The sequence below is a fragment of the Pholcus phalangioides genome, unplaced genomic scaffold, assembly GCF_987345545.1.
Source record: "Pholcus phalangioides strain wild (caught in Gottingen) unplaced genomic scaffold, Ppha-v1.0 ptg000013l_1, whole genome shotgun sequence".
Taxonomy (NCBI): Eukaryota; Metazoa; Arthropoda; class Arachnida; order Araneae; family Pholcidae; genus Pholcus; species Pholcus phalangioides.
Window position 1 is genome coordinate 25484449 of NW_028301606.1, and position 15443 is coordinate 25499891.

The following is a 15443-nucleotide window of genomic DNA, read 5'->3' on the forward strand; positions in this document are numbered from 1 at the left end:
GAGTGATGTAGAACCGCACTGGGGGGCCACTTAAGTGCTCTAAAACTACGTCACATGTCACTCAAGGGATCTCTAAATGTGTCACGGATCGCTTAAGTGTTCTGGAACTGTGTCCCGGGTCATTTGAGTGATCTGAAAATGTGCCACGGGCCGCTTAAATGTTATGGAATTGTACCACGGGACACTTAAGCGATCTGTAAATGTGCCGCTTAGTTCATTTTTACAACATTAGGTTTGAGGAGGGCGGGCCGCATCAGATAACCCCCATATATATATATATATACATACACACACCGCATATGCAAATAATTTTTACATATTTTTGTTCAGGCATTTTTTAATTTTCAGTTTGTTGTAGCTGCTCAATAACGGAAATATCAGCAACAAAAGAATTTCGACACTATTTCTAAAAAAAATTAACACTTTGACATATATCTAGAAATAGCCTTACAAAATAAAACGGTAAATATTGGTAAAATGCTTTATAAATATATACTCTAATTCACTAAATTTCCCCTGAGGGAAAAAAACCTGATATTATGAAAATATTTTGAACAATATTCATTTAAAAAATTATTAAACAATTATATAAACCTTCAAAAATATGCACTTATACTGAAAATTCTTTGATTTCATACATTTACATGCGTTAACGCTAAAAAAGGCCAAAATATGCAAATACATATGCACTTGTATATAATCCGGGCTCTAGTAAGGATAATAATTGTATAATTGCATCGTTCTGGCCTGTTGCTCTCCGTGGAAAAAAGTTTCACCACGGAGATCAGCTAACATCCGCACCTCTAAGCGGGAAACCCTAGAAAACCAACTTCAGCCGACCACCACTGCCTGCGGCAACGGTGGGGTTCGAACCCGGGTCCCCACAATGCGAGTCCGTCTCACTATATGAGACCGGACTTGAGGCAGTCGCCAAGCAGCACTATTGGCTCTTGACAACTTCCTCAAGTTTCAACTATGTGTAAAATACTGCACTGACATGCTGAATAACTTGGCCGCATTGAGCAACAACATCAACCTTTACTGGGTTCCTGGTCACGTAAATTTCCAGGGAAATGAACTCGCAGACCAGATAGCCAAAGAGGCAGCGAACATGAAGCTATCTGGACCTGAACCTTTCTACCCTGTTTCGATGTCAACCATCAAAGGAGATGTCAAACAATGGATAGAAGACAAACACATGCGGTAATGGAACTCAAGGCAGGACTGCAGACAGGCCAAGCTGGCCTTGGGAACCCATCCGAATATTGCCAAAAAACTTATATCATTGAACAGGAAACAAATTAGACAGGTTATACAGATCATCACTGGTCATGCTAACCTAGCGAAACACCTACACAACTGTGGCTATACAGATTCACCTATTTGTCCTGCGTGTGGAGAAGAAGACGAAACTCCACTCCACTATGTGGGACGATGTCCCGCCTTCTCTATCCCGAGAAGGAACTACTTCGGTGATCATCAGGTGACACTAAGTGAAGTTGTCAATGCTTCCAGCATTTACAACCTGGTAAATTTTCTCAATTACACTAAACACCTAAATTCATGGTGAGTTACAATTCTGCTTTAACTAGAACTTTCATGCATTACTATTTAATAACTTCATGTTGAGTTCTCAGCCATATCCCTGAGACCTTCTCTGCTCCTTTTCTAAAAGGGCACCGCAGACAGGAGCAGCCTCAAATTTTCTGACGTGGCTTTACCGGTGGCAGTTCTCTACAATCTCCCATATACAGAGATTTAATATAATGTGGTAATAGATACCATAACTCTCGTCCCCGGAGCAACCACCAAACTCTGGGTATTTCCACAGAATAATATTTTTCTTCATTCTCACATGACCCACAACTCATGTTGAACCACTTGGTGTTAGAGCAATGGGCAAAATTTGCCTAGGCTTTTCCCCTATGGGACGCCAAATGATGATGATGATGAGGCAGTCGCGGGCATATTATAGGGTAGCCAGATCCTGCAACTGAGAAACGCAGAACAAATCCTGGTGAAAACCAGGACATAACACAGATTAAAAAACTGGGACATCTTGAAAAAACTTGGCAGACGTCATTATATAGCGTCGAATTTTAAGGTTTCGTACCATTATAATTGTAAGAAATAGATAAAGATTCACGCTGGCATTGCGCCCAGAAGAAAGAATAAAACAAAAACTTTCGCCATTGGAGGCTGAAATTGACCCGCGTAAAAAAAGTGTAACTTACGGGATTGTTGGGAACACCATCGTTATCGGCGTCCTTGTCACACGCATCACCTAATCCATCGTTATCGGCATCTTCTTGGCCACTGTTTGGGGTCATTGGGCAGTTATCCTGGAAAAGAGAGATGGGAATCGTTAACTCATCCGGAAGGATCTCAACTCCTACGATTACCACCGGCTAAAATATCCGCAAACTAACGATGAATAAATGAATCGTGGTTAGAAAGGATCGCGGTTGGTTTTAGCTTTTGTATTGGGCTACGAGAAAGCAGAAAAGTCTTCTTTCTTTTATGTCTAGTCTAAGTAAAGGACCTAATAGATTGTAAGCACCGTTTTCAATATACAAGGTGTCCGGGATAAATGCATCCAAAAATAATGACTTATAATGGGAAAAACCATATATGATTACCGATAAATTTACATTGCATTGAAGAGAGCACCTCCTTAAATTTATATTTGCAGGTTAATAAAGTTCAATATGAGCACCCCCTCAGTGACTCTAGATGTTGCCTGAATCTCTTGCCAAACGTTTAGTAGCATTTGAGCTGTTATTAAATCTACTGCTGCGGAGATAAGATGTCTCAAATCACGAAAGAGGCTTCACATTTCGCTTAATTCGCACACGCGTCACTGATTTAAATTCAGCAAGCCTAAGCACGCGCTGAACCGTATGCTGCTACGCCCACATTCTACAACTACTACTACTACTAAGGCCGAACACACTACAGCGACGAGAAAAGAGGGCGACTAGAAAATGCATCGGGGTGGAGGTAGAAGCGCCCGCACATACTGAACGAAAATCGGGGCTAAGGTGGCCCGAAATCGTTTTCGCACCGGGCCCCACATCTGCTAAGGGCCTGCGCCCTCGCTTCGCCTCATCTCCTTATTTCCATCTGCACGCCTTTAATCAGATATTATCTACCAATATTCTACCATATCCCCCCCCCCACCTACAATGTGGGAGAAACTGATTTACATATCACAATCAATATTTGATTTTATGTATTTTTTCTCCTAATTCATTATATTTTTTTAAACGAATAAGCAATCAATTACCATGAGCAAATAATTAGCTACCGTTAGCTTTGGATCGATAATGAAACAAAATAAAACCATGAGATTTTTACCTTTTTTAAAAATATCAAATATGTTCATTTATCGATTTAAAAAATTGTTAATTGATAAAAGTTTTGTTTCAACGGCCTTCATATTGGAAAATTGATTTTTCTTTTAATGGTTCTTTTATGAATGAGTTTCTGGGAGGAAAAAATTCAGGTGATTTCCCGAAAAAATAGGGTTTTTTTAGCATAAGAAAAATCAATGTTAGTTATCGGAAATTTGTATTCTCACGGCTCGGCATTTCGGATCACTGCAGTGGAGGTCGAAATCGGGCCATTTGTCCAAGTCACTGTCCGGCCCGCATGTCCGTCCGTCTCCGGCCCATCCGATGCGACACTGTGAGCGAAAACAAGCAGTACAATGAAACCTCGATAATTACATAGGTAACATACACTGTGTAGTTAAACGTATGTGTCCACTCTGGAGAAACAAATGTTTTTCATCAGCCTTGTATCATAAAAAAGCTGCAAATGACTTGTAACTTTCACAAGTGTAATAATTGTATATAGTTTTTTGGGAAAGCAGCATGTGCATATATGTATACATTCGCGAAGGTACACATGGTGCCAGTACCAATTCTTTAGTCGCTATGGTGACCTGGTGCCTGGGATTTGTTGACCGTGGGTATAGGACACAAACAGATCGAGTTAATTTACAAACTTCTAATAAAAATTTTTATCGATTAACTCAACTTAAATTTTTAACTGCGATTAACAATTGACCAATTAACCGACCCGAGTAATCGATCAATCGGATCAGCCCTAGTCTTCATGACCAAAATTTCAGAATGATTCATTTAGTATCTTTTTAGAAATTCGAGAAAATGTCTAAACTCCAAAATGGACACAGACGTTTTGATGTACAGTGTAACAAGAAGGAAACATTTTCATGGTCTTATGAACTTACTTTACATTGATAGTGTAAGTATCCTCGTCTTCTCTCGCAATCGGCATTCGGGTCGCATATTGTTCCATCGGGACATGTACCGGGATGTTGATGGCAACCTACTGTCTGGTTTCCTAAGTATCCTTCACGACATCCTCCGCAGTGATATGATCCCTATATAAAAATTGATAAGGAAACATATTCATTCATATGGAAAATGTAAATTTCAGAAAATTCGGTTCAAACACGTTGGTTTACATTTGATATTGTATCAGAATAATTTTAGGGATAATACAGGGTGATCAGCGAATAAGCCCTTATTTCAAAATTAAGTATCACTACAACAAAGATCAATATAATTATGCGGTAAACGGTACGTTTATTAGCAAAACTGTAAGAATGTTGTACAGAAATTTCGAAAATTTAGTTTTTTTTTTTAATTTTTTAAAATTTAAAAAAAAAAACAAAAAAAAACTGGAGATTTTTGGGTTCCGAAAATCCTCATTTGTGTGAAGAGAAACCACTGCATTCACCTAAAGTTACTGCATGGGCTGCGGTATGCGCCATGTGTGCTGACAAATTGTTCCAAAATTGTAACGTAACGTTCAGTAGTAATCGTTTCTCGCACGAAGAAGGGGCCGATAATGCCTCTGGCGCATACCGCAGCCCATGCAGTAACTTAAGGCGAATGCAGTGGTTTCTCTTCACACAAATGAGGATTTTCGGAACCCCAAAATCTCCAGTTTTGTTTTGTTTTTTTTAATTTTAAAAAATTTAAAAAAAAACTAAATTTTCGAAATTTCTGTACAACATTCTTACAGTTTTGCTAATAAACGTACCGTTTACCGCATAATTCCATTGATCTTTGTTGTAGAGATACTTAATTTTAAAATAAGGGCTTATTCGCTGATCACCCTGTATATATATAATTGATTTTAAAAAGTTATTATACTACTCAGAACGGTCATCCCCTGAAAGTTCTGAGCGCTTTTTGTAAGTGCATGTTTTAGCGGTTAGTAATTATTTTTTGTCATTAAAATACACATTTTCTGTCAACACGAGTAACTTTAAAATTCAGTCAGTCTTTTATCGTGTAATCGGTTAACAATTAAACTCAGAACGGCATACAAGATTCCTCGAAATTTTGTCGTTATTACCGAGGTGTTGTTACAACCGAGGTTGACGTTTTCTAAAAAATTTGAATCATGAAAAATATATTATTAGATGCCCGAAAGTGCGAAATTGAAGTTTTTATTTAACTATAATTAGGGTGACTGTATTTTATAGGAGAAAATACGAGACCTCAGGTTCATAAAAACAGGACATCCCTAATTCTTGTTAGAAATGTTGCCAATTGTCAGCAAAATTGACATGACCGATTTTAGTATTTGATTGGGGTACGTGCTCTGAGCGATCAAGATAAATATCGTAGTGCTCTCTGAGCGACCAAATTCTTTCCTATTCTTTACTTCAGTCCAACGATTACAGGAATTTCAGTTCAAATTATTACCTTCTAGTTAGTGTGTTAAAGTGTGAATTCCTCTGTTGCCGGTATTTCTTTTTCTTTTTTTTTTAACTTTTCGCCGTACAATATACAGGGTCTCCTGTAACTGCTGATGCGGCCTTCGTCTCATCAACCGGCCGTCGTAGAGGTATAGTTTCAATTAAAAAAATGCTCAAAAGGAATTCAAAAACTACCCTGTTCCAGTTTTGAGAGTAAAAATACAATGTGTAACAAAATAAAAAAAATCAAAATTTTTATACGGTTCCCCCCTGTCTTGCCTCCAATTTCCAATTAAAAAGTTATTGCCGTGTATCTTCTGAGCCCAATAAGAAAAATTCCAAGTTTATAAGTGCAATATTCGCTGAGACATTCGAATCGAAAAGTCGGAGAAAAGTTGGGAAAGGACAGCATAAATGAGGTAAAGGAGCGTTGTCCGTTAGTTTTTTTGCTGTTCTTTCATAACTTTTCTCCGATTTTTGAATTCGAATATCTTAGCAAATATTGCACTTATAAACATGTTTTTTTTTCCTCTTGGCCTCAAGAGATACAGGGCAACAATTTTCTAATTGGAAGTTAGAGGACGGGGAGGACCGTATGAAAATTTAGATTTCTTATTTTGTGACGAACTGTATTTTTACTCTCAAAACTGGTACAGGATAATTATTGAACGCCTTTCGAGCATTTTTCAAATTGTAATCATATCTCTTCGATGGACGATTGATGATGTACCCGACGCATTATCACTTACAGGACACCCAGTATATGTATAGCCGAAAGACCAGATACATCCTGTCTTACATCCTTTGCAGATTTTATACATGTATAGATATGCATATACGTATACTCACCGACTTAATTTCCATAAGTCGAATCATTTCTATGTCAGAAATTCGAATTTAAAGGTCTACCTGTATTTCATTGAGATGAAAACGGGACATTCAGTTAATTATAGCCAATAAGCGTCTAGCACAGGGGTTTCTAAATAGTGTGCCGCGTCAGATGTGCCTCGGGACATCTTGAGAATATCATAGCATTAAAAGATACCAATTAGGTCAGTTATTTCCAACGGTGTGTCGCGTGGCACTTTAATGTGCCTAGAGATTGCGTTGCCTTGCAGCGAAGTCTTCAATTACATTCAGGTATTCAAAATCAAATTAAGAGTTGAACTCTGAGCATATAAGACAACCATAAATACTTTCATGGGCATTGTATAATACTTTATCATGGGCATTGTATAATACTTTATCATGGGCATTGTATAATACTTTATCATGGGCATTGTATAATACTTTATCATGGGCATTGTATAATACTTTATCATGGGCATTGTATAATACTTTATCATGGGCATTGTATAATACTTTATCATGTGCATATAGTTTTTTAGCTTTTATAATTGCATTTTTAATTGGGAGTTGGTTGCTGTATTTTAAAAACACATGACATCCATTCTGCTTTTGATACAGGTTGGAAGAGGTGAAGTAAATACTATACAGTAGAGCCTCGTTCATCCATCACTCAGTTATACGACTTTCACGGATACACAACGTTTGAACTTCGGTCGCAATTGGTTCCTATATTTTAATGCTGAAATAATTCTTTTATTCGACGCGAAACCTCATTTATTCGACGTTTTCACTTATTTCGATTCGAACTCCGAATCTTTTGAAAAAACGGCATTTATATCCATCAAATGCGCACAATTTTTTATGCAGTGGGAACGCGTTGCTGTAACAGTTCTTCTTGCATATTTTCACCTCAAAAGCCACTAATTTTAGGGTGGTTCCTGATGACAAAAAACGAAAATAGCCACGCTAAGTGGCTATCAACCATTTAGCGCGGACACTTAAGTGATTTGTTTATTGCTTGTTTCTGAAAATACGCAGACGCGGCCAGATCCCAAAATTATGCTGTAGGTACCAAATATATATATATATATATATATAAAAGAGGAAATTTCGGAAGGATTTCAACAAGAATTATAAATTTATGGGGAAAGTTAGTCTTGCAAAAGAGTTGAATATTCCTGTATCGACTTTGAAAACAATTATAAAGCAGAAAAACAGAATCAAATACCAAGCTGCTGCTGGTTGCAAATATTTACTGCCAAAAAAAAAAAAAAATTCGAGTCAAAGATGAGAAATTTTCTCAAGTCGAAAAGACTTTGTCACAATGTTTTATGCAATATTGTGTACCAAAAGTTAAAAATTTCTGTTAAATTTTTTCTTTGTGATTTGAAATGCGATTTAATTTTTTTTTCCTTCACGTATGATTGAAATGATATTTCTTTTAATAACAGAATTGGAGATGCAATCACACGAACACATTGAATTTTATTATATTTTGTGTGTCTGTGAGGAGTAAAAGTCTTTTTTTTTTTTAAAAGTCTGTTATTCGACTTGCACATTTATACATCATTTTGACTGATCCTCTTGAACGTCATAAACGAGGTTCCATTGTATAAGGAAAGAAAGAAAAATCTCGAATGTCGCACACACAAATCTATTATCGAAGAAATACCCCAAGAACATATTTTTCCGAGTAAAGAATGAAGAAGAATTTGGTCGCTCAGAGTACGAATTGGAGAAGGAGTAAGGTGAAATTAAACATTTATTACTCAATTAAAACGTTACAGAGCCTACAAGAATACCAATACAAGCTGACCGTGACCATGTCACACAGAGCACGGCATCTTTGATTTAAATACAAGTACAAAGGTCACAACAGCCAAAAAGCCCAACGAGATGCGTGAAAAAGTAAAAAATATGGTGGGGCATCAGGATTTCCGAGATGCTTCGGTGGGATCATGGTCTAAAAAAGGTTGAGAACGAATCATCTATTCAATGTGATGACCGCCATAATTATCCTCCATTTTCTTCATTTAATTCATCTCAGGCAGAATTACGGACAGATGAGACCGCACTGCCATCAAGACGATCATTAGTCAAATATCTCGTAACACAGTCACTGCGAATAATCTTTCACGAAATCAGTTTATCGGAATCGGAAGATCAAATTTACCGATTGATCGTTTCCTTAAACAAACATCTATCTGTCTTTCCATAGGGAAAAGGAGCATCATTATAACAGTTCGATCCGTCATCGGGTAAAATGAACCGAGCATTCGATACGGAATTCCTCTCCACTTAATTGCATTACAATCGATCCCTCTTCGGTTTTTTCTTCCGCCGAATATCGGATATAAGTGTATCATCTCGGGTCCGATTGTACGTAAAACTTCGGAAAAGGCACATAAAAATGTATATAAATGGGGGAATTTCTACGAGATACTCACATGTGTGTTGACACACCTCGAGTTTGGGGCGCATCTTCCGTTGTTTGTTGCGCATTCGTCTACGTCTTCGCATATCTGAAGTGTGGAAAAATAACAATGAGAAATATTGTATATTCACTATGTAATAATTATAACTAAAATAGTTTACGAAAAATAAACTCTGCAAAGAGGTAATAAGGTACGATTTGTTTCAATATGGATATTCATTTATTAACTTCTTCTCCGTAAAGATGAAATGTGAGAATAAACATTTTGAGAAGATGCAGATGTGGTTCCGCTACTTCACGGGCTCCAAAAGCACTTGAATTGACAATGATAGGCAGGGACTGCGGTCTCATCCAACAATTCACATTTTCTAGAAATAATTTCTTTAAATTTTTCTCGAACTTTCTGTACCCAAGGACCAGTAATAAATCCGAAACATTTCGACGGACCACTACTTTACACTATGAGTAGTGTGACTGTTCGGCCCGAATTTTGCGGGAGATTTGCTGCCTTTCCAACGTCAACGAAATTGCTCCGTTTTTCCAATGAAGTTTATTTGATTTTATAACCTTCACTGAAATTGGAGAAACGGACATAGTTTCATAAATTTTATACCACATTATTATAAAAATGGCTACTATATAAATATTCATCTCATATTATTTTTCATATTCAAAATTTTTTCCTTGAACTTCATCTTAATTCACTGCAATTTGCAGTAGCCCTATCATTTCGCAAACCATTGGTAAATTTTTTTAGTAATTTTTGTGACAATTAGTGGGTTTTTGACTTACTGTAACGCTTTTGGTGATAACTGGCGATGTGCCGTATGTCATATTTGGGATTGCAATTTTCATTCGTTTTCCTCAATGAAATATGGCCATCTTGTCATGAGCAAAGTTTTTTTTCCCGAAAAAAATACATTTTTGTTTTCTGAGATTTATCGCGGCCCTGCATTTTTCTCAGGCTTTAGCGATTTCAGCAATAATTAGCAGATTTGTCAAAAATTTCATTTTATAACTACGGTTAGTGACATCCCGTATTTGGGGTTGCAACTTTCTGTGATTTTCTCGATGAGATATGGTTATCCTATACATGGACAGGGCCGTAACTAGGATTTTTTTTCCCGCCCGAGGCAACCCCCACAACTTTAAAATTAAATAATTTTACGACGGTATTCTTTGTTTCCACCTAAAACTACCGCCCGGGAAGTTACCCCCAGCCCGGCCCCTTCCAGTTCCGTCTTTGAGTATGGAAGTCTAATATTTTATTTGAACCCATAAAGATGTTACAGAAATCAATTACAACGATAAAATATTGTTTCACTCAGTAAGAATTGAGCTGACAAGTCTGCCTATTGACCATCGTCGCTGACCATAGGACGAGACACGCTGCTCTAGATGGGAACCAACCTGACTCAAACTAGTACAAAACGTAATATGACATTATGGCCGGCGTCGATACGATATGAAAAATGATAAAGAAAAATTCATATAATTTTATTTACATTCGTCAATTCAACTACAGAAATAATCCAGTTACAATTGGAGAAATAAAATAAAAAATGAACAAAAAATAAAAAATGGAATAGAAATATTTAAAATAAAAGTATCCCAAAAATGTAAAATAAGTAATTCAAAAAAAGAATGAAAATGTACAATAATTCAGTTGGACATTAAAAATATCAAAAATGGATATAAAATAAGCGAGTAACAATATACAAAATACGTCCGATGAAATATTAAAAATGAATAAAATAAAGGAATTAAAAAAAAGAGCGTATATAAGAATTTTTCATTTGAAAATTGCAATGGCAAAATGCCACGGCTATGCAGATGAATATGCAACATCATTTCCGTGTCCCGGATAAAAAGCAAAGATCTCAAACTATCGTCCGAAAAATTCAAGTCCACGGAGTAGCATTCTTGTTCCCCGTAACCTGAAATGGTGCTCGTAACCATATATTCTCAACCCGTGGTCCTCATAGTCATCTGATGTGGTCGCGACCCTAAACGTAATTTCGTAAAAATGAACTAAGCGGCACCCATGCAGATCACTTAAGTGACCCGCGGCACATTAACAATCCACTTGAGTAACTTGTGGAACAGTTCCAGAGCAATTAAGTAACCGGCAGTGCATTTTCACATCACCTAAGTGACCCGCGATACATTTCCATCACTTTAAGTGACCTTCGGTGCTGTTCCATACCACTCAAATGGCCCACGGCAAATTTATAGATCACTTGCATTACCTGCGGCACATTGGCAGATCACTTAATCCTTTAATCGGCAATTAGAAATTACTAAATTTCCCCCCCCCCTCAAAATATCATATCTTTTTAACGAAGTAAACTTTCTTCCGATTTTCAGCACGTGCAAATTAAGGGGTATAGGGAAAAATTTTTCCATTGAGAAATCAACTTTACAAAATATCTGGGTTTGTCCCTCCTAAAATAAGAGGCTTTTATCGAGGTGAGATATCTCGTCATTGCCGCTTAAAGGGTTAAGTGACCTGTAACGCTGTTCCAGATGGCTTAATTAAGTGGCCCGCGACACATTTTCAAACCAAAGAAATGGCCCGCACTCCCAGAAAAGTTGAGCGTTAACCTTGCTCTAAATATTCTTCCTCTTATCATCAAGTTAATTTACATCGTGAAAGTGACTAATTATGACCACTATGTTATGATGGCCAAAGACAATTTAATGCAAATTGCCTATGACGTCATGTTATTGCCACCAGGCTTCATTATAGTTAATATCGATTAAATACTTCTTAGGCAAGCAAACTTGATATTATGGAATTGTCTATCTCAAGCTACTGGACCAAGTATCCTATGGTTCACGAGAACTGCGCTCTGATGCATGAGAAAAGCCTGTCTATGAGTATTTGACATTCGAGACTAGCTCATTTAAGTAGAGCTACTACTTCACTAAACCTGACCATATCGCTATATTGCAATTTACTGCAATTAATGACATGGGTTGGAAATGAAAGCGCTGTCTACTGGTGTTCGCCTCAAGTTCGTTACGTAAAAAATATCTTATCTATATATTCTCCCGCGGGCTCGAACACAGGACCGTGACAGCAACCTTCACGGTGGTAGACGAGCATCTTACCACCACGCCACTCGAGCGAATTTAAGTGAAGCTGGCATTCGAGAGAGCCGAAATTCATGACTACAAGACGATTTCATCGAAAGTAATGTTGAGAATCATGTCCCATGCTCAAAAGGAGTAATGCTTCCTATAAAGTAAGGCGACTAGAGCAAAAGTTTTAGAGTTTTAGCATACACACTTGTATGACTCGTTGGAAGTTGAATACATAGGTGGAGCCAAACGCATCATGGCTGTAATTCAGCCATCTTCAACCTGTTGCTCACGAGCAGGCAGTATGGCACTCCTCTAAGCACCAGGAGTGCTCAAAGTTCGAGTCCGATTTAGTGCTCACGAGCACTTGATCAACGCTTCAAACACCCCATATAAATTGCATTCAAGAATTATAATTATGCAGATTCCAGGCATTAGTATGTTAAAGTTGCTGTACGGGGTGCTCTGCGTTTCGTGATGGGCAGTGCTCGCGACTCGAGACGGGTTGAAGACCCTGCTTGAAAAGTTACACTTTTTTTCCAGTGTGTCTCTCGATAAAGGCCTTAAATTCCACAAATTTAGAGGAAAAAGTTGTCAATGTAATTGATAACCGAACGAGTTTTGGGTTATTCCTGAAATAAAAAGACAGCCTTTTCTCGAAATTTATTAACTTTGACACCTATATCGAGAGGCACACTGGAAAAAGAAATTGGAACTTTACGATGTAACACCGAAGCGTGTATTTTGCCTATGTCGGATTTCGTACTCACGAGCAATCGATTGACTGCGTTAGACACCCTCTTTTAGACTGAATTAAGCAACCCTATTACAGTATCGTTAAAAATAGGCATAAAATGCTAATTTCAATTGATTAAGTGAGTGGTGCTCTTCTTCTGATGTTGCCACAGACGATGCTCGTTACTCGTAAAACGTTGCACACAACCACACGACGTACATTGATAGATCTAATTTGACCATCAACATTAAGACTGAGCGCACGCCGGCTAGACGCGACTAGACAAGACAGCTTCAGACAAGCTTAGTTATTGTTACGTTATTACTTTGATTTTTATGGCACGCCGGCTAGTCGGTTAGTCAGACAAATTGAAACGTTGCATCATAAAATCAATGTGAACAAAAATGATTAAATTTGTCTCAGGCTGTCTTGTCGTGTCTAACGGATGTGCGACCAGCCTTAGACACACACACACAACAATACGTCTAAAGAATATCTACAACATTATTTTCATTCGCTAAGGTTAAAAAAAAAGTCTAAATACTGTATATACATATAACTATTCGTATGTTCACTGAAAAACATTAAGAAACACAAAAAAGTCAAAAAAATTAAATACTTTTTTTTACAGTTTTCATCACAAAAAATCTCTTATTTTCACCGGAAAGGAAAAATAACTTAGATTTCTCCATAAAAAAAAATCCGAAAAATCAAATTTTTCCGAATTTTCCAATAATGTAGAATGAGGTAACAAAATATTTCACATCACCCACTCTATAATAATAATAATATTAAAAAAAATGATTAAATTTTCTCCTTTTCCGTGGAAACTGGAAACAATTTCCCAGAATTAGTCGACCGGCTAGATTTTATTTTTCATCCGTAAAAAAATAGGGAAAAAGCATTTTTTTTTTTTAAAAAAGGCAATGACAAGAAAATTACTCGAGTGTGTAAGACGAGAAAAGAAAAATTGTGAGCAGTTTGAGTTTTTTTTTTTTGAAAAAAAAAAATTTTTTTTTTTAATTTCTTTCTTTTGAACTGACATCAAAAAGTTTATTTTCATACCATACATACCAAGTGAAATAAAAAAAAATTAAAGCGTGAAATGTAACCGAAAAATCACTTTAATCGAACTTCTAACAAGAATGTACGCGCTTTTTCTTTAATCAGAACTAAATACGAAGTGTTTCTTTTGAATAAAAGTTTCTGCTCAAATTCTTAAACAACTTTTTTTTTGCATAAATTCGTATTTACCTATAGAAACGTCCTCTCCACTTGTCAATACAAGATTCATCGAAAGACTGGTTATTTGTGGAGATGAAGATTACAAGGAAGAAAATTCATCACCGCCCCCACGGGGACTCGAACCCCGGTCTCTCGCTTGCCGGACGAGTGCTCTACCATCGAAGCTATGGAAGCAGATAGAATATTTCAACCTTGGAGCTTATATATATGTTGAAAGGCACCGTTGAACGGCAAGCGAGAGAACGAGGTTCGAGTCCCCGTGGGGGCAGTGATGAATTTTCTTCCTTGTAATCTTCATCTCCACAAATAACCAGTCTTTCGATGAATCTTGTATTGTATTTACCTGTTTGTACGCTCTTGCATATTCCATTCCAACACCTTGAACTGCTGGTCCTGTAAAACCAGGTTTACATGGATCGCATCGATACCCCGGAATGAGGTTTAGGCAATCCACACCAGGTGCGCATGGATCAGCTAGATCACACTAGAGAAAAGAGGGTATTCGTAATTATAATAAATGCATGAAATGAATAACGATATCTAATAATGAGCTGGAAAACCGCTAATAAACAGCAAGATTTTGTGCTATGACTAGATATATGTAATTTTGTATCTACGAAATAGATGCGGTAAGTACACCTTCTCTTTAGAAGCAAAAATAGATTGTATAATTTTGCTGAGCACCTTAATCCTAGAGCTTTCAACTGAGTACAATATGCACTTAAATTTTTGGCCTCGTAATTAAACTGTAAAAAAAATTGTGTCGTTGGTTTAGTTCATTTTTGCGAATTATGCATCAAAATTATGATTCAAAATTTTTTTTCTAATGAATGCAAAATTTTTGATTTGAGAAATACTTTTGCGGATTAATGCAAGACTTCTTATTCGAAAAATGTTTTGCGATTTTTTCTTCATACGTGTACCGAAAATTCAGATTTGTCACTTCCGCCGAACAAGAGCTAGAAGAATCTCTGAAGAAAGTCTATTTTTCTATTGCAGCTGCTGAGTCTGATGCCATATGCACGGTCTTTTCCCACACCATTATACATCGGTAAAGTGTTTTCTGCTTTATAATTTTTCATGCTCAGAATCACTCTTCATGGTCAACTAGGATTTATCCTGAGAATGATTTGTGCATACGAAAGTTGGACATTTGTTCTGGGATGGCCAAAGTTATTGAACCCTTAAAAGCTTTATCAAAATTATATCTAAGCCAAATTTATACGATATTGTGTTCACTGACTAACCAAACATTTTACCCCTAGTCATGGAGGCCTCTTGGTGACTGATTTGCCCAGGGCTTTCTGATTTAAAAGTCAGGCCCTGGATTAACCTGAAATTGAAGAACCAAGTTCACC

General features: G+C 37.0%; 1 protein-coding gene across 1 annotated transcript in view; it reads right to left on the minus strand.

Moving 5' to 3' along the window:
* LOC149078851 (cartilage oligomeric matrix protein-like) overlaps positions 1-15443 on the minus strand; it is a 56613-nt gene that overhangs the window by 17227 nt on the left and 23943 nt on the right. The window contains exons 9-13 of the mRNA XM_089241014.1: positions 14429-14569; positions 9034-9108; positions 4256-4408; positions 3581-3685; positions 2235-2342 (exon numbers count right to left, since the gene is read on the minus strand). Coding sequence (XP_089097140.1) covers positions 2235-2342; positions 3581-3685; positions 4256-4408; positions 9034-9108; positions 14429-14569 — 582 coding nt within the window. The remainder of the gene's footprint in view (positions 1-2234; positions 2343-3580; positions 3686-4255; positions 4409-9033; positions 9109-14428; positions 14570-15443) is intronic.